The sequence below is a fragment of the Camponotus vicinus genome, unplaced genomic scaffold (assembly GCF_025532165.1).
Source record: "Camponotus vicinus isolate PSW18456_S1 unplaced genomic scaffold, iyCamVici1.0 SCAF_7, whole genome shotgun sequence".
Classification (NCBI taxonomy): domain Eukaryota; kingdom Metazoa; phylum Arthropoda; class Insecta; order Hymenoptera; family Formicidae; genus Camponotus; species Camponotus vicinus.
Window position 1 is genome coordinate 7,893,231 of NW_028141979.1, and position 19,840 is coordinate 7,913,070.

Below are 19,840 nucleotides of genomic sequence, written 5' to 3' on the forward strand. Positions count from 1 at the left end.
TATTTTCTTTTTATATATTATATTGTTATTTTTATTAAAAATGGGATCTTTTGTATTGTATTATCAACTGTTAGTATTACCAGTGGTTAATAAAATCGGGAGAGATTTTAAACTGTATAATATATAAAATTTCTTAGCTAATATTAGTTACTTTTACAATAATAAATTTAGTATTAATTAATTTTTATATAAATATTTTATAAAATTATTATGCAATAATATTAATTAACTTATATAACAATTTTATAAAATTATTTTATCGCACAAATCTTATCTTTTATCGATCTTATAAAATTATCTTATCATTGTTGTACAACACTATTAGTTAATTTATATAAGATTCTTATTATTTTATCAAAACAAACTTTATTTCTCGACAATAATTTTTCTATTGTAAAATTTATATTATATAATAAAATATAGGAAAGACACAGTGTACATTCTACATCGTTTATAAGAGAAGGAAAGAAATATATTACAATCTAAATGCATCGATCTATAACAAATGTTGAGGAATATATGGAAACGGAATGGAATGAAAAACAAATCGCCGATCATTGAAATATACCAAAAATTTATTTACATAAAAACATGAATATAATACCTATAATATTTCAACTGCTGCGCATTTCTTTGTTCGTCCGGTAGAGTCATACCTAAACAACTGGCGTCGAGAGTCACAGAAATAATGGTATTGTCGCAATTTATTTATTCTTTTTTTTTTTTAAACACATCTGCACAGAGAATGTATCCGAAACAACCTGCAATCATCTAAGGTCTAAGTGTTATAAGCTACATCGAATCGATTTTTGCGATGCAAACGCAGCGTCCTCGCGATAATTGATCGAGAAGCGATCCCTAAACGATTAACTGAAAACTCCAAACGTGCGTAAGAAGAGTCAAAATCTCCAAAGACTCATCGCTCTTCTCCTCTTCTCATTCTAAATAACATAAATGCGTTTATATCGTTGCCCGCGCGACGTCATCGACAACAATTTCTGCCTTCGTAGTACCATTCGTATTACAAATATTTACAGAACTATACGTACAACTTAGATTATATAAATCGAAAAAGGTACGATACAATATAACCCAGGGTCGACTACCTCTCTTCATCCTTATTCTCGAAAAAATAAAAATACAATGCTCCTTTAAATATTTGTCTCACGTTAAACTTTTGCTCGTAGAAGTTGTTCTAATTAAATAAGATAGATTTTTTTTTAATTAACAAGTCGATATTATCGGCTATGAAAAAATACAATCAATCAAGATATTATTATTCCTGTTAGTAATCGGTATAAAATATCACGCTTGATTTCTCGATTTCGTTCTCCACAAGTTCCTAATCTCAGCTTCTATCCCTAAAAGCCAATTGCACTCATCTCGAGAGCTTCAATCGCGAATTTCGAAACGAACGAGAAAACGACTGACCCTTTCGTTCTAAAATTAAGCGACGGGCAGCACGCGTACATCATCGAATATTAGAGCTACCTTCTCAGAATGCGAAAGTTCCTTTAAGGAGTGTACCTGACAGAAGAAGTGTCTCAGCACGCCAGCATTTCCAACGAGTCCCGTATCAGTTTGCTTAGAGAATAAATCGCGGCGCAGCGTGTTGCACGAAGAACAAAGTGTTATGTCAAAAAATGGAGAGTAAGAAATTAATAAAAAATTAAAATTTTATATTAGAATGATTAAAAAAAAACTGTAAAACATACTGAAGACGAAATCTTGAAATCCTTCACCCGAGAGGGGAAAGATTTCGCGCGTTCCAAGCGGGAGAACCGATATCGTACTCGTTGAAAAGGAAAATATCCTCGCAAATTTCGTACATGAAAAGTCACCCTCGTCCTGTATTCAGGCTTAGTAAAATCTCTCGGTATATTAGTCTCAAAAATGCATTTATATATATATTATTGGTTCAGTTTGATTAAACCTGCGCGTAAATATGCGCAGGGAGTACAATTAAATCGACACATATATCGACGGTTTCGCTTTAAAGTTAGTCTTTAGCTATCGTTATTAAGTAATTCGATTGTGTTACAGTCACTCGAGAGAGCGGGATCGGTGCGCGAATCTCCTTGAAGAGTGGAAAAGTCCTCGCGCTTCAGGCACGGCGTGAAGAAAGTGCTGAAAATCCGGTCGCGATGTATAAATATATACGGTGTAAATATTTTATAAAATCGGAAAAAGTCCTCGCGCACAGACACACTTTTTTTTTTATATATATAGAAAATTGGAAAGAGCCTCGCGCGCAAATATGACAGCGCGCGAAATATCTAATTTTCGAAAAAGCCAATCCCAGTAATAGCATCTCGCACACAGCTTTATGATTTTAATCGTAGGAAATATTGCGAACAAGACTTGGGAAAATCGGAGACGGCCTGTCTCGGCCCGAAAATGTCGGCCAGTCGACAAACCGTCTTTACAAAGACGTGAATTTTCTTCTACATATTCTATGGCGAAATATTTCTGCGTATCAAAAAGATTTGATCTTATAAAATACTTTCTACGGATTGATCATCTCGCACACAAACGGGCTCTCTCGAGCGGCCACCAATTTTTACACATATAAAAAACTTGACGATACAGATGCTCTTGGTAAAAATCGAGAAAAGTGGTGAAACCTTCGCGTGAGTGGTTCGAAAAGCGCGAAAAACGCGATACAAATCGAGATATAAAACTACATCAGCTACGCGACCTCGAAAGGCTCGGCTAGTCGTTGCTGAAGGTTCCATCAGTGATCACAAACGCACGGTATTGTTCCTCATCGTTGGCTGTAGCGCGATGATCTCGACGAACACACGCGTTCAACGCGTATCTCATTTTCTCCTCGATCGGCGACGTGAGATAATCGCACGCACACCTGGACCGCAACATTCCAAGTTCAATTCTAGGAGTTGGATACTCGGTATAAGAAATAAAACCACCAGGATGAACGAGCCAAGCAAATATACGGATAAATAATACGCGCAACGTTCCTCTTGGCAGCTCTACTTAAGGTATCCAAAGTAGTACTCGTTTTATCTAGACTCTAGAATCTCCAAGTAATCGATAATTATCGGAGAATCTCTCTCATTTTTCATTTTTCACCTGGATCGAAGTCTCTCAGTTTTACTCCGTCGTCGAACGAAAAAGTGACGCATTAAACGGGATCTCGAGTCTTCGCGATGAGGTCTCGCTCCGACGATAAGCGAGAAAAAGATCATCGTTATGTTATTCCAATCGGATACAATCGACGAACCGTTATCGTCGTGTCTGAATCGTATGATACAACTACACGTACAGCACATCAAGTCGATATACCGATGTAAATGGTCGCGTATATGCTCAGTTTATATACATATATACCTATGCACAAGGGATGTGATCGCAATAGACGTATAGTTGCATGAAGAAGGAGCCCGATAAAGTTGATCTCTCGTATATTCCTTCTTTTATTTTCGTCATAAAAACATTCTCGTTTGGAAAAAAAACAATCGAGGAGATCTGTTCCAAAGTGAGATCAATTCCACTTCGCGACGTTCCCTCTGAGCGCATTGCAGTTTACACATTATAGAATATAATTATATATTCCTGTCGTTATCGTAATCTTTGGGGCAATATAATTTGAATTTTCAACTAAAATCTTCATCTCAAAACGAAAAACAGCGAACAAAGACTTGCGAAATGAAAAAAAAAATACATATATATATATATTCTCTTCTTTTCAAGAAAATTATACCAGAGATTATAATACGCGCATTATAAAATATTTTTCGCTACATCCTTGAAGAACAAATATTAAATTTGGATAAATTAATATTAAATTAGACGTCGGGCGTTCAATTGTATTGATCACCGACTTGAAAGGTCAAACTTGAGGATATTTATCCGCATATATAGATTACTTCTTTTATATATTTAGATTACTTCTTTTACTTTATAATATTTATCACACATCCAAGTATACTTGAGAGAATCGCAGACGCAGAGGCAGTTAGCGGTTATGAAATATGCGCAATAAAAAGAACTCATGAGCGATTCTGCATGAAATCGCTATTCATAAGATTCGATCCATCAATTCGCGCATTGTGCGTTCTGTCGCGTTGCTGTTTTCTTCTATAGTTTCTTCGTTTTCCCTGCGCGATCCTTGGATCCCGGGGACATGGGCTTACGAGTTATATCACATCCTCTGTATGTGTGGCAGTATTCCTTGTATGTTGATCGAATCTCTGTCGTGGACTCGAGTTTATTCAATTCGTTGCTTGGCTCGAAAGAGCATTTACATCACTCGGCTTCCGAATTAGCTTCGAAACGGCAGTTCTACTGTATAGGTTCAGGAGATCTTCCGGAAAGGACGGTTCATCGATATTCATCCCCTTGTGATCCATCAAGATACCTTCAAACTTCTCGTAATCTCATTACTGGTAATTTGAGTGTCTTCTTCCGATTGACAATATTCGTATAAATCTTCTAGCAAAACAGTTCTTTTAAAATTGTATATGTGTAACATAATCTCCCAGAATCAAATTCATAAATATTCTCTTTTTAATTTTCGTATCCGAACAATTTCTTCTCTTTTTCAACTTATCATTCTCCCAAGGTTAATCAGTCCAGCAACAAAGTACGCAGCAAAATTATACAACCTTTCCTTTACTGGAGAAGCGTTTCCTCTTCTCTTCTCCGATTCTCTGAACAGCAAGATGGAACGAATGAATTCGATATATACCCGGCATCCCGGAAGAACAGATGAAATAATTGCGAAGACGTTCCTCGTCTTACTCCTTCCACCAGCTGCAGAGACAGCAGTACCATCGCCTCTCGGGATGGGGCTGGATTATCTGCTATTGTCAGTGCATCGCCCTGGTGGTGGTGAGATGCGTAGTCTCGGCCCGTTTGGGCGGCGGCGGTGGCGGTCTTCTCTTACCGGCGATCGCGTTGACGATGTTCATACTGCGATTCTCGTCCGCGAATCTCACCGTCGGTTGCCGGGCTGGACTGGACGCGTATTCAACCGGTGCGTGGGGATCCGTCGCGTAAACGTTCTCGTAAAGATTGTCCGCGCCATAGTGCTCTTGCACCCAGTTGGACACATTGGTTTCCCTATAGTCAGCCACAGCAGGAGGCGGATCTCGGAAACCGAGCACCTCGTGCGGCGTCGTCGTCGAGTCCAACTTGCACTTTTGCGCGACCTGCCATTTCTTCCTCATCACTCGTTGGAGATCCTTCAGGAAATCACCCGGCGGAGCTTGATCGGACGCGGCGAGTTTCTTGGGCGACGTGAGCCTGGTGCTGTCGGATCTCCTGGGTGGCGTCGGCTTCCGTTGCGGCAAGGCAGGACTACTGGGTTCCTGTTGAGGTGGCAGGTTGAACGTGATCTTCTTGCCAGTGCCAGTCTTTGACTTGGGCGACGTCGGTGGTTCCTGAATGGTCACCCGACGCTGCGGCTGTGGACTGGAGGCGGCTTTCAGCTCAGCCAGGTACGGTGGCGCTGCATAATGGCTACTTCCTTGCTTCATGGCGCTACGTCGAACAGTGTCCATGTTAGGATTTGGCCTGATGGGCTGAATCGTGTTGTGGTTGGGCTGATGACTCGCGTACATCGATTCGACTTTCCTGTTTGGCAGACTCTGGGAGTTGACATGCTGGGAGCCATAAGCCGGCGGCGGCACAAACGGTGGTGGCGATGCAAAGCTGGGTGAACTCGGAGTATAGGTCGGCGTGCTCGCTGTCGATCCTGGATAGGAACTATGCGGGGAGGATACGGAATTGGCGGTACTGTTCGTGTTGTGAGTCGCCGTATTCGAGTTGTAATTCTGACTGTTTTGGACTGAGTTGCTGTTCAGCGCGATACTGTTCGCATTCACGTACATTTGATTGGATTGCGACCTGGGATTGTGCGTAGGAGTGTTCTCAGGAGTTATAGAGTTCGTAGGAGTGGACTGTTTAGGTCTGGCGCGACGTATCGTTCCAGTTTCGCCGACCAGCGGACTAGGCGGTGGCGGTAATGACACAAGACTCAACGACGAGCCCGTGAGTTCCGGCGTGTTACAAACTGGAAGCTCGCCGGGCGCTGGCGGCGGCGGCAGAGAATCCAGCGAAAGATTCGATCGGAACATTTCAGGTGGCGGCGGCGGAAGCGGCTCATTGTCGGACTCGACTTCCTCAACGACTCTCGATGGCGACGGTGGCGGTGGCAGCGATGTGATTGAATCCATCTGCGCAAAAACTCGTTTCTCAGAGACATCGAATATTTTAATCTCTTTTTTTTTCAAGATTATAGTCAAATAAAAAGGTTACATGTATCAAAAACTCGTTAATATAGAAATTACGTTGATATACTTACCATGCATGCTTGCATTGGACTCGTCGGTGTCTTGGATTCTTGACTTTCTGATCTGCTGTATCCCATAGGGCTCGTTCTTTCTCTCACCGGTGTGCCAGGTGGTACTGGACTGACTGGCGTCGCATTTCCAGATCTATGATGTCTCTTTAGAGTTCCAGATCCGTCGGAATCAGTGCCGCTTCGCCGGCGACTATGTCTTCTCGTCAACGTACCGGATCCCGAGCTCGTCGGGCTCGGACAGGAGTCCGGTTCGTCCCGCACAGTCTCGCCGACTTCCTTCAATTGCCTTGTGATCGACGTAAGGGGCAACTTTGGATTCATAGATGGCTTCCGCTTTATCGTACCAGTTGGAAACTCGCCGCATTCAAAGGCCACCTATCAATGTAATTAATAAAAACGATTATATTAGAAACAGGCAATTGTACATGTGACTATTTTGTGAGATGCAGAAGCAGCATAGAAGAAAAACAATTACTTTCATAGACTTCTTTCAATATTGCATCAATCAAATAGTGCTCACCTCACAGCTACTCGGCGCCCCATCAGACAAACATCCGCTGGAGCTGGAGCTGCTCGCTCTGCTCAGTCTGCCATCATTGTTGTAGCTCTGCCGTTGTTCCGGATTGTTGTAGCTCTGCCTTTGGCTACCATCGTACTGTCTTGTCGCGACGACGACTGTTGCATCGTTGCTGTGCTGTCTTACAATCTCCGTAAACTGCCTCGCGTTATCGTTTGTCGTGTTATATTGAGTCTGATTCGGCGGCGTAGCAATGGAGCTGACGGAACACGATCTGGCATGTGCCAATAGATCCAAATCCTCCTGCGCCAGTTCGTCCACCAGTGCCCGATAGTTCTCCATCAGCTGCCTGCCATATTTGGCCACGCGAATGCCGACCATCCATCGCTCCAAGGAAGCGTTATCCTCCGCGCAGAGGAACTTGATGTACTTAGTGGATTTTGGCTGCTGCAGTCGCGGGTGTTTCACGGCAAAGCAGAAATCCGTGGGCGCCTTGTATTTCTTTCGCCAACCAACGCCGTAGTAAACCTAGTTTAATAACAATAAATTGTACAATACTATTCTCTATAAAAGGATGAACTTTTATATGAAATGATGAAAAGAAAAGATATCTGATCAAAGTCTTAAAATATAATATAGAAAAGATACAACACACACATATAATTGTTGAGACATTTTCTTACACAAGTTACCAAGGAATGAGGGAAGTAAAACACATGTAACGTTACTAACTTGATTAACATCGAATGTTGCAAGACAGACGAGATCTCGGGCGGTGCGCGCCTTTTCCTTTGGCCAGTAATAAAGACCGGAGGCTCGTAGAATAAAGTGATACCTCTTCCAGCCCTTCTTACTATCCGACTTCAAGTACAGTGGACCCTCGACCTAGAAGCAAATCGGGCAATCGATACAGAAGAGGAGCCAACGGAATGTGTGCCAGCATGAATTCGTTATCAGAATATATACACGTCGCTCGGTCTCGGGGTTGCCAAGATACGAGAGGATCGTAAAACACATCGCCTCCTACCTCGGGCACGCCGACGTTGCTGCTCGAGAAGAACTCCTCCAGTAGAATATTTCTCGAGTGATCGTCGTATTCGCCGCCGCCGCGATCCGAAGGACCGAGAAGGAATCGTTCGGGCGTGAGAAATAGCTGCGTCTTATCCGGTCTCTCGACGAAGAGCAGTTTGTTTTTGGAATCTCTGGTCCATAGTAGAAGATTTTCCACCAATAATTCGTGGTCCTCGTAAACTCTCTCTGAAACATTCATTATTCATTCTAAATAATCTTCTTGAACTTTGTCATTATAATAATAAAATATATTATAAATATTTAATAATTTAAATTAATATTATAATTAAAATAAATAAATATTAAAATTAATATTTTAAATTTATATTATAAAATATATTATTATATTTAAAATATAATAAAATATACTTTAAATATTTTAGGAAATTATAATAATAATATATTATAAATATTTAAGGAAAAATTCCAATATGAAGAAAAGCAAACATTAAATAGAAACTGTGTATTATTATATTAATTGACATAGAAAACACAGAGATATTATTCTTTAGTATAATTTGATCTTGGAAATATATTTTTATACTCTCTTTTATTACATATCTATTTTAAAATATTATTAAATGAAAAATATCATTAAATTAAATTATAAATAATTATAATATAATATATATGTATATATATATTTTTTTAAATATTATATATAATCATACAACTTATATATAATAATATAATTAATATATAATTGTGTACATAATTATATGAATTTTCAAAGTATTACATAAAAATACCAAGAAAAGAAAAAACATATACATCAAATGCTGACAAATAATTCGAAATTGAGATCAGCTTATTAAAGACTAGCGTCGTGAATAAATATTGCAGCGTCACAGAGCTGGAAAATGAAAAAGGCGATAAACTCACCCATGAAAAGGTCGGGCAGATGCTCGACCACCGCCCATTTCGGATCCATCGGCACATGGTTTTTGTCCGCCAGCAACCTACACACGTGCGCGACGCTCATCCCTTCGTCGACCAGGAGGCTCTTGCCGCTCCCGTCCAACGTGAACGCTTTGATGAAGAGCTTTTGCACGCTCGCCTCGCGCATCTTCTCCAGCGCCAGCCGGATCTTCTCCGCCTTCGCTCTGCTCGCTGCATCTGCAACGATAAGAACACGCATATCGCATCTGTGCAAATATAATATACCGCCGTGAAAATATGATTTCCTCTCCGAGAATAATTTAATCGTATACGGGGAAGGTACCTTGGAAGGTGGCGAAAGAGAGGAATATTGAAATGTAGTGAAATAAAATTATCTCGCGTTTTTTTTTAAGGGATAAAGGAGGGACTCACCGACAAGTTGATGCGGCTGCTGCTGAGGAGCCGCGTGGACGGTCTGAGGTGGCTTGTGTCCGGAACCGCTGCTGCTCGCCGAACTCTCGCTGGACAACATGGACACCGTGTCCGAGAACGCGCTGTCGTTGTCCGGGCTGTCAGTCCGTATACCTAACAAGAGCACGATAAAATGCATTAAATTTTTATCGCAAAAATAATGTAGTATATGTAATATTTATATAATATTTATATAATATTTATATAACATTTATATAACATTTATATAATATTTATATAATATTTATATAATATTTATATAATATTAATATAAATAAATATAATATTAATATAAATAAATTTATATAATATTAATATAAATAAAATATAAATATAATAAACAAATGTATAATAACCATAAATAAACATAAATGTATAAATATTATAAATATTATATATACATAATTTTAGATATGATTTTATATATTAGCGAAAATGATATAAAATTGTGAAAAATTTCTCTCGAACTACTGCCTACCTCCTTCATTTTTGATGTCAGTGCTGTCACCCGGATTGATCCTTGCGCTGTTAGGTCGTCCTGGCCTTTGTGTATCTGGTGCAGGAGTGGAGGCGATATCGCCATCGCAGCGTCGTTCCAGGGCGCACAATTCACCGAGGATCGCATCCAGATCGACATCCTGGGAATCTGTAAAAAGAATGTGCTTATGTTTACTTTATATACTTGACATTTTAAGTCGAAAGACAAGGTAATTTAGATTTCGAGATGTTGAATTAAGGGATTAGATTGTGTTGCGATCTTATTACAATTAAAAAACTAACAATCGTTCGATAGAATATAAAAAAAACGTCAAAATTTATACATATATTTTATTTTTTATATATTATTTATATTATATATATTCTAAAATATATATAAAATACAAATATCTAAAAAAATTAAAAAATGCAAAATTTCTAACGATATGTTAATTTCATATTTAATTTAAATTATTAAATTAATAATTTCTAAATTATTTACAAATATAATTTTGCACATGGAAAAGTTACGAGATATAAATGCGATGTTTATCGATTAAACATCGACGATACTGACATCGTAAACCTTATCGATCGTTGCTCGTTATCATTTTAAGTCTGTTTGATTACGATTGACCAGAGATTCTTGCCACGCGATTTCCCGGGAAACGGCGAAGGTGCAAATTCGAGGGCATCCCCGACGTCTGTGTACGTTTGCTAATCGTGTAACGGTGTAATTACCACGGGTCGCTATCAGTACGTGATAACATGCACATGTCTCGCGACACGCAGAGAGTTTCTGGCGATAATTAAAGGAATTAACAGCTGGCTCGACCGAGCATGCGAGGATGTCTTGCGCTTGCATCGCTTGGAAAAGTAGCTAAAATGATCAAGAGGCTGTTGCCGCACTTTTCTGCGCGATACTTCTCCTACGAATCCTCCGTTAATCGTAAATTTCGTTCGATGTAGAAATCTGTAAACAACATCTACTCCAAGTTTTTCCTCCTCTTGACGCTGATATTATCAAAGATAGGGATTGCAGACTCAATTACGCACAAACGTAGCAGTTGTGCAAACACAAGAATGTATAAAGTTGTGAAACGTCTGGAGGGATAAATAAATCACGACACGATTATTTTTATTTTTTTTTTTTTAATCGGAGCACGAGAGCGTTACTTATCCTCGCTGTTTCGTAATCAGGGCGGATGTAAAACAGCAATTACACGTAACGTGGATTTGCACGACTCACGATAGGCGTGACATTCCGTCCCGGGTTGACAAAGAGCGAGGGCACATGTGTGGGCATATATATTGTCGGCGACGTTTCTTCGTTATTATGTGCCTCGAGTAAGTGTCAGAATCCGAAAAAAAGTGCGACGCGCCACGCGACTAATTAATGATGTGCCCGAATTAGTGTCAAGACCGCCTCGGCGAATGACACGAAGCCACGGTTGTCAATTTCTCAAGCTCAAAGTATTATACAAAGTGTGTGAGGATTTTTGCCTAATTTTTCAAGAATTTTTTATTAGTCAAGATGATGAGAAAATTTCACGACGAAAGATATAAAAAAATATTTATATCCTATCGTTTTATCAATAAACCATAAAAATAAAAATTCAAATGGAAGGATAATGAGCGAGTAAAAATAAAATAAAATAAATAAAATAAATAAAATAAATAAAATAAATAAAATAAATAAAATAAATAAAATAAATAAAATAAATAAAATAAATAAAATAAAAATAAAATTAAATTAAATTAAATTAAATAAAAATTAAATAAGATAATATATTTTCTGAATGTTTAAAATAAAATTTATGCACACACATATTCTCTCTATTCTTGCAGACCTTCGACATAAAGATACCGAAGCGAACGACAGAAGAGATCAATACTTCCTCGAGCGTATATTCCGTCGCATCCTCACGCAGGTGGTTACATAGATTACATTGTGCGGTTCAGTCCAAGCAATTTTCCACGACTTTCGAGAACACGACTCCTCGCGCGATCGGCTCGGCGCGAGGTGACGTGCACCCCATGGAATGCGAACGATATCGCCGCAACGAATCGTCACGAGCGGTTCGACGTTACCGCGAAACCGCCGACGTCGACGTTGCGAATGCGAAAGAGAAGCCGAAGAATCTTGCGAACGTTTCGCGCGTCGTCCGCCTCGAATTTCTCGCCAATTTCTCGTCGACGTCCACTTTACTCGCGACGAAATCGCGGGGAAAGATTACAAAATTAATTGCACGATGAAAGTAAAAATAAATTAGATCCTTTTCAAAAAATTTTTCAAGATAAATTACTATTTTTTCAATAAATAAACTGTCTTTATAGATCATTCAATAAAAAAATAATTAAAATAAATCACTAAATAATACAATGTAAATTTGAATAAATAAAAATGAGGGAAGAAATGTAAGAGAAAAGCACGAAAAGGTATTATTAAAATTTGAGAAGTATTTATAGCAATCGCAAAGAAATTAATAAAATTTAATTTTGATATAGAAAATTATAAAAAATATTTCTAGTTTCCGTCATCACGACGTAAACAAAATTTCTTATTGTACTTGAAAATACAGATTAGAAGAATAGACGATTAAATTTAATCACGTACGTTTAAGAACCACAATCGCATTGTGATTTTTCTTGCCGTTCTATAATTTACAGATTAATTATAAATCTGATTAATTATTTTTTTATTGAATGATCTATAAAGACAGTTTATTTATTGCAAAAATAGTAATTTATTTTGATTGTAATGCCAATTTGTGAATGTGTCGCCTTTGATTTGAAAAAAAGAGAGAAAGAGAAAATAATTCTTGGGAATCTCCGAGAAGAAAATCGAGAGATGGGATGAATGAAAATGAAAACCGGTGTGTGTTGCACTTTCCACGCACCAACAAAGTGTAAATCGATGCGTTGGAATACCGTTATGGCAACGCCAAGTGAACATCGTGACTCGTAAACACCTCGACCGAGGAATCTCTCTCTCTCTCTCTCTCTCTCTCTCTCTCTCTCTCTCTCTATAACCGCGGCCATTCACCACATTTGAAGGAAACGCATAAGTCACGGTTTTTCGAGAAGTGAGAACAAGCATTTCTTTTTTTTTCATTTATCTTCATCGATAGCTTTCGATGACGAAGACTACGAACGCATGCAAAACACGTAGGCAAACTAGTGGTACTTTTAGGGCGCATTTATACAATGTGCAAACAGCTGAAAGGTAAACTTTTAAGAGTATTAGAGAATGGAATTTTTCCTTTTTTTCATAAGTATGATGTAATATTTAATTTAGATAAAGGAATTATTTAAAGTTACAAGTTTTTGTAGAGCTTTAAGAATATGAAATTTTTGTTAATCTCGGACTAAATTGATTTTAAAAAACATTTATCGCAGAATAAAAATCTGTAGAATTTATCGCAGAATAAAAATTATTATTTATAATTTTAATTATTATTTTCTCAATAATAGACTTATTTTATTAAAAATATGTTTTTCCTATATAATATGAGAAAAAAATACAAATCAAATTAAAACATCACGTGAAAATACCTTATAATTAACTGTATTAAAAATTAAACTACTGGAATTAATAAATAAAAATGAATAAAATGAAATATTGATAGATTAATAAGAACTAAAAAGGGAGATTCAATAGTCGACGCTCTCCATTAAAATTTTTCCATTCGAAGAGAATATTGAATTCTCTCTTCATGATATTATTCATAACGTTCCGTCTTTCATGACGATAAGACTTCTCTTCATATGCAGCGAGATTTGTATAATGGCAGTTCATCTTGACAAAAAAAAAAAAAAAACGCATCCAGACGCGTATCGATCTCCTTTTACGATATCACAAGAGAGTAAAGAAAAAGGAGAAATAGAAAGGATTGGGGAAAGACACAATGCCGACGTTTTTACGACGACTCTCATGGCCGCCATCGCCATTATTATCGGGAGGGGTCGTCGGGAAGAGATAAACGCTGGATAAATAAAGAAATAATCACGTACCTTCAACGTATATCTATTGATTTTATATTACGTCGAGATGCATTTCATTGACAAACACGGAAGAAATTTATAATAAAAAATATCGTACGTGTATATGTGTGTGAGAGATATAATATCTAATCTGAAATTTTTATATGCAAGCGTCTCTTTCATTCTCTCTTTGATAAATCACAAAGTCCAAAATAAATCAATTCAATAGTTTTCAATAAAATAAATTAATATCTTTGAATTATATTTATAAGAATGATAAATTAATGATTAATCTGAAAATAATAAATTAATAATTAATCTGAAAATAATAAATTAATAATTAATCTGAAAATAATAAATTAATAATTAATCTGAAAACTTTGGTATAGAAACTACTTTGAAATTATCGAGGAGAAAAAGAAATTTTCGAGCAAGTTTTGTCGCTTAAGAAAAATAATGCAAGTTTCTTAAAGATCGTGCAAAAATTATGCGTCGCAGAAATTATATAAAATTTTAATCGTTCGCGATTTATTAATTTCGAGGATATCGTAACGTTAAATCGCCCGAGAGACTCGCTTTAAAAAAAAAACGCAGTTAGTTTCGTGTAAAATATTCATCTTAGATTTACGGCTAATGCACTCGAGCATCTCGAGTGTGTTTAAGTGCGAGGGTAAGCAGCTGCGAAAGCATAAGTAATCATAAATAAGGGGAATAATATATCGCGTTGCGAATCGGAACCGGCGCGATGGCGATCCTTGGCCGAGTCCCGGCCAAATTTGTCGCTCCTCTCGCGATTAAGCTAATTAAAAAATTAAGAGTCCTCAGCTTTCTCCACTCCGACTTTCCAAGCAAATTGTCGCACAGATGAACGCGCAAGTGTGACTCGCCGCTAATTTGCGAATCCTCGCGACGCTAAATTACCGTAAATTCGTCGAGCGCATTTTCCTTCGACCTGCATCTGCGAACCTCTTATCTGGACCTCTTATTCGTAATAAATTTTTACGACGCGAGTACTCTCTGTAATGAAACCGGTAACACGCGTTCGAGACGCGCGTCTTGCTGCGATTGCTTAAATTTCGTTATTATAATTAAAAAATTTGTTGATTTTTTTTTCGTCAATAAGAGTTATTTTTAATATATTATAGTTAATTATATTTAATTATTTAATTATTATTTAATTATATTTTTAATACATTATATTATAGCTAATTATATTTTTTTAATTATACTTTTAACATATTATATTACAATTAATTTTATATTTTTATTATATCAAGCTTGCCAATTTGTCGAGCGTGCATTCGTGCTGATGTCAAAATTTTGCGGACCCGAACGTGCGATCGTCGGTCGAAACTTTATCATCGCGATTGAGAATTCATTTTGGTAACAATTTTACAGTACAAATTATATGAAAATTACATTTCTTTACATTTTAAAATAAATCTGGAATAATACAGCTTAATGAGTATGCATTTGTTTTGCGCATCAGAATATTTGAATGATTCCCTCTTTTGTAAAATATAAAACATACACATAATATTATTAAGTAAAAATATTGCGATTTTTCTTTTAACTTAGTATGGTCCACGATTTTAAGATAATTTTTACCATAATTTTTATAATAATTTTTTAATCTAATTTTTATAATAATTTTACAGTAATTTCTACGATAATTTTACTATCATTTGTACGGTATTTTCCCGTGTATTAGGATAAATATGTGTACCTTTGACCGCGAGGTAGCCCAATATGCTCTCGTTGCTGCCAAAATGCCCGAGCATCTTCCACTGCGTCGAACGAGGCGTCGATTCCTCTCCTCCCCCGCCTCCTCCTCCTCTCGAATCGCTTTCTGCGCGATCGTTAATTAGCATCGCATCCCGATGAATCTCTCATCGGAGCATGAAGGCTCCGTCATCGTCACCCAAACATCGCCAACGTTGGCGTCTCGCATAATTCGCCGAGTTTATCGCGTTATCACTTCATGATTTCAGCGCAACGCGTTCAAATTATGTTGAATCTCTTACGAGGATCGAAGCAAACACTTTCCCATCACTATCGTCGGATAATTCTCGACCTATCAGACTTTGAAGGTAAACATCAACCGCATCATAAATTTGCACTACGTTGAATTAACACCTAATCACGATTAAAAATAATCCCCCCATCCTGGGGGGAACCTTAATACCTCCACAAAAGATTTTCAAATGGGATCATTCCATCTTCCGATATGGCCAGTTTCTATCTCAACCAAACGTCACGTTGAAAGTGACAGTTATATATATTCACGTCATTCACGTCTATCGCTGAATCGGTAAACGTCAAATGAGGTGAAGGAACGTGTTCCTGATTGAAAGATAAATTTCGAGAATTGATCTACGAAAATTGACCATATCGAAGGACTGGCTGATCCTGCTCGCGTTTCCTCTGGAGGGTCTGGAGTTCGTGCGAGGCCGAGCTCTCGCAGAGAGATCACGAAGAGGCACGAATTGCGCTGCGCACACGATGCGCACGTCGCGTGCGACCGCGCTGGACTAAAGGCTTAAGGTGAACATACTCGCCTCTCGCCTCGAGATTTTTCCGCACGTCGCGCCTGCGTGTGGGTATCCTCCTCGCGAGGTGAGTGCATGTGCCGTACACACGTTAAAAAGGGTCGAGAGTGCACCGGTTGACTTACGCAAACGTCTATTGACCGCTATAAATAAAGCGCCCCCTTCCCCCCCTCGTACCTTAGAAGCGGTAGCGTCGTTTAAAGGCGTTTCATCGATCTGTCTGATGGTTTTAATCCTTCCTCCGCCAAATGAGAAGTTAATATCTTTCGATAACTTTCGATTGTCTTTTCGAGGTGTTTGAAGTGGGGAAAGTTTCGTGAAACATTCGAAGAATTCGTGGAATCTATGGGATCTTTCGGTATCGTAGATTATATAGAATGAGTCATCAGGAATCTTGGATTAATCAATTAAACATTTCTATTAGAAGTTTGGAGATATAAAATTACGAAAGAAGCACTTTCCATCGGAATTAATTTCTTAAGTATTATTAATATAAGCTGTTTTAGTTTTCCTTTATTTTTTACTATATTATTATTAATATACTCTATAATTATATTATTTAAAATATAAAATTATAAGATATTTTTTATATTTTTATACTTTATATATATAAAATTATTAATTATATTAATTATAAAAATAAATATTATGATCAATATAAAATTTCCTATTCTCCCTATTTTTTTCCATTAGATTATTATAAATATATATAATTCATAATATAATAAAACATCATTTATTCGCTTAATTTTGAGAACATGACACTTCATCTCTTTAAATAAAATAATTTGCTTCATTAATGCGTACAAAATTTTATTTTCTTAAAAAAAATATTTTATGACCCAGAGATCCTTATGTCTTTGTTAGCTTAATTATTATCCGCGGACGCAGAATTTCTTCATCAGCATAAAACTAAAATTTACTCGCTTTAATTAACCGCTTGCAATTTAAGTATCGCATTTATATCGCACGGCGGATGCGTATTGAGTTACACAAACTTTATACGCCATAAATAAAGAACAGTATATCTCTGAATATAATATAACGGGATTTTATATCATGATACATTATGACTACATATATATCATATTTTTCAAAATATATCACTATAAAATAAATAATTAAATTGTGACGATCGAATTTTATTCGCAAAACTCCGTCAATTAAAGAAATAAATCGAGCCTACAACGCATAGCATTATTACAATGCACGAGCGAGATAATTCGTTATTGATTGAAGTGTGGGCGCCAGAATGATGATTAGATAAATGGCAAAGACGACAACGAAATGAGCGCACCAAGACGTTCACTTTGACTCGTGTCATCGAGATGAGGGGAACCGGTCATCCGTCATCCGAAGGGACGAATAAAACGCAGCGATTAATCGACGCCGATGTGTTTATCGACGAAACGCAATCGTGCAATAATTAATATAATTTCTGCATTCAAAAAAAAAAATGGAAAAAATCGAGGAAAATTGCTGCTGAATCGGAACGCAATCGATCATTCTGCGAGAAGCGACTTTGTTTTGTACTTTAATCTGAGCCCGATGCCCATTTCAATTAGCTGTCTCCCGGTCAGCTTGAATTTCCATCTCTCAAGCGGTTAAAAAAAATTTGAAAAAAAAACACATGCAAAACAAGAGCGATCCGACGATTAATCGAACAAATCGCGCGGCGAGTTTCGCGGATATAAAGCTTCTTACTTTCCCCGACGCCGAGGTTCGTTCACCCTGCCGATTATGCGAATACGCAAACGCGCTCGATAGCGGTAACCTAGATTAATCGAGCCGCATAAATCAGTCGAGCCGGCGTCGAATATTTTCGCGTTATTTTCGCACAAACGCGCGCCTCTCTCGATAAGCTCGTGTATAAACGACAGCTTGACTATATAAATCACACTTAACCCCCTAACCCAGGCGTGTGATGTAACGTGTGATCAGTTCGTTACATCCGGAGTAATATAATTATTGTAAACTGATCGAAGTAGACGAGTAAAATCGGGCGTTTCTAATTTTTTGGGGTTATAAGAGTCCCTTGGAAGGCGCGTTTTCATTTTTACTAACGTGAAAATAAAGGTATTAAGGTATTAAAAGCAATTTACTAACCATTGGATCATATTTATATCCAATGGATTATATTTATGGTATCGATTTCATTTTTCTTCGATGTTTTTTAATTAAACGAGACACATATCCCGTTCTTTCGTGCAAATATCCCATGGGAAATATAATTTTAATCTAGAGCTATATCGGGAGTGTCGGCACAACTGTTAATTAAACGAGTTATGTATATCGTTTTCCACCGAACGTGATGATTAGTAAACATATATCCCTTGAAAATATCTCTCCAGAATTCGATATAAAAATATTCTATACCAAAAATACTCCATCGCATAAGCTTTCATATTTTAACGAGCTCCCTTGCAAATTAATTAACAAATATCCGTGATATATATATATATATATATATATTTAATCAATTAAGAGGAGAGTAGATTTTTAGTAATTTCACGTTCTAACGCGTTGTATATGCAATAACTTTTTACTTATAATTGATTGCATTACGCAATTTGCTTTCATCGCTTGCTTTCATATCACAAATGATTAAAATTACAATATATCGAAAGTGCGTATTTCTAATAAAATAAAAATTATTATTTATTAAAATTAATTTAACTTAAAATTTATTATTTTTAATTTAACTTCAAATCTATTATATATTATTTTTTCAAATCTCTCTCCAAAAATTTTAAAATTTGGAAACGTCTCTTATTAAAATATGCATTATACTAATCATAATTTGTCATCTTTTAATTGCTCTTAAAAAATTACTCTTAATTACTTCTAAAATATTTATTTATTAACCAAGAGCTTTTGTCTCATTATTATTTTTTGTCTTATTATTATTATTATTATTTTTAAAGTTTCATTCGCTCGTAAAATATGAATTAATCTCGAGAAATTATTGCAATCTCGAAAAGATATACTATGTACTTTTGAACATTCTTACAACACTTACGCATCCAAAAATTCATCGAAATCACTTCCTGTTGATAATCGAACGAGCGTAATTACTAAATTAATTATCTGGAATGCCCATCGCATCAGCCGGATTTGATCGAATCGTCTCGATTGGGTTCGATATCGACATTTTTTTTCAAGAAAGTGCGAGGAGAAAAAGTGCAATCGATCGATTAACACGCGTTCTTGCACTTTTCCAAGTGTAAGTGCGAGTGTTAATGAAATAATCTCTCCATCTACCTTTTATTGGCAATGGAACTACGTCGTCGGTTATCGTACGCGTGTTTTAACCCGATTCCGAGAGGGAGAGAGAGAGAGAGGAGGCTCCGGCAGGAAAACCGGTCGCGAGATAAAATGACGGATAAAGGCGAATTAGCCGGTTGCGCGTGTTCGTTTTCCGCTCAGGCTGTTTTTCCACACGGCGTGAAATCGGAAAAGTGCCGGTGCACGCACTCGCGCAGCTAATACATATTTACGCACTCGCTGGTAAACCGTACGCACTTTCCACGAGACAGAGAGGCCGCTGTCCAGCGGTGGATTATCGTC

General features: G+C 37.1%; 1 protein-coding gene across 7 annotated transcripts in view; it reads right to left on the reverse strand.

The window, feature by feature from the left end:
- Positions 1-557: 557 nt before the first annotated feature.
- The window catches only part of LOC145974711 (uncharacterized), a 145,586-nt gene continuing 126,303 nt past the window's right edge, over positions 558-19,840 (reverse strand). For all 7 annotated transcript variants that reach the window (XM_083104720.1, XM_083104719.1, XM_083104724.1 and 4 more), the window contains 8 exons: positions 9,742-9,909; positions 9,225-9,377; positions 8,796-9,029; positions 7,870-8,099; positions 7,575-7,727; positions 6,846-7,370; positions 6,326-6,700; positions 558-6,197 (listed from right to left, as the gene is read on the reverse strand). In XM_083104720.1, coding sequence (XP_082960846.1) covers positions 4,830-6,197; positions 6,326-6,700; positions 6,846-7,370; positions 7,575-7,727; positions 7,870-8,099; positions 8,796-9,029; positions 9,225-9,377; positions 9,742-9,909 — 3,206 coding nt within the window. In that variant the 3' untranslated portion in view covers positions 558-4,829. The remainder of the gene's footprint in view (positions 6,198-6,325; positions 6,701-6,845; positions 7,371-7,574; positions 7,728-7,869; positions 8,100-8,795; positions 9,030-9,224; positions 9,378-9,741; positions 9,910-19,840) is intronic.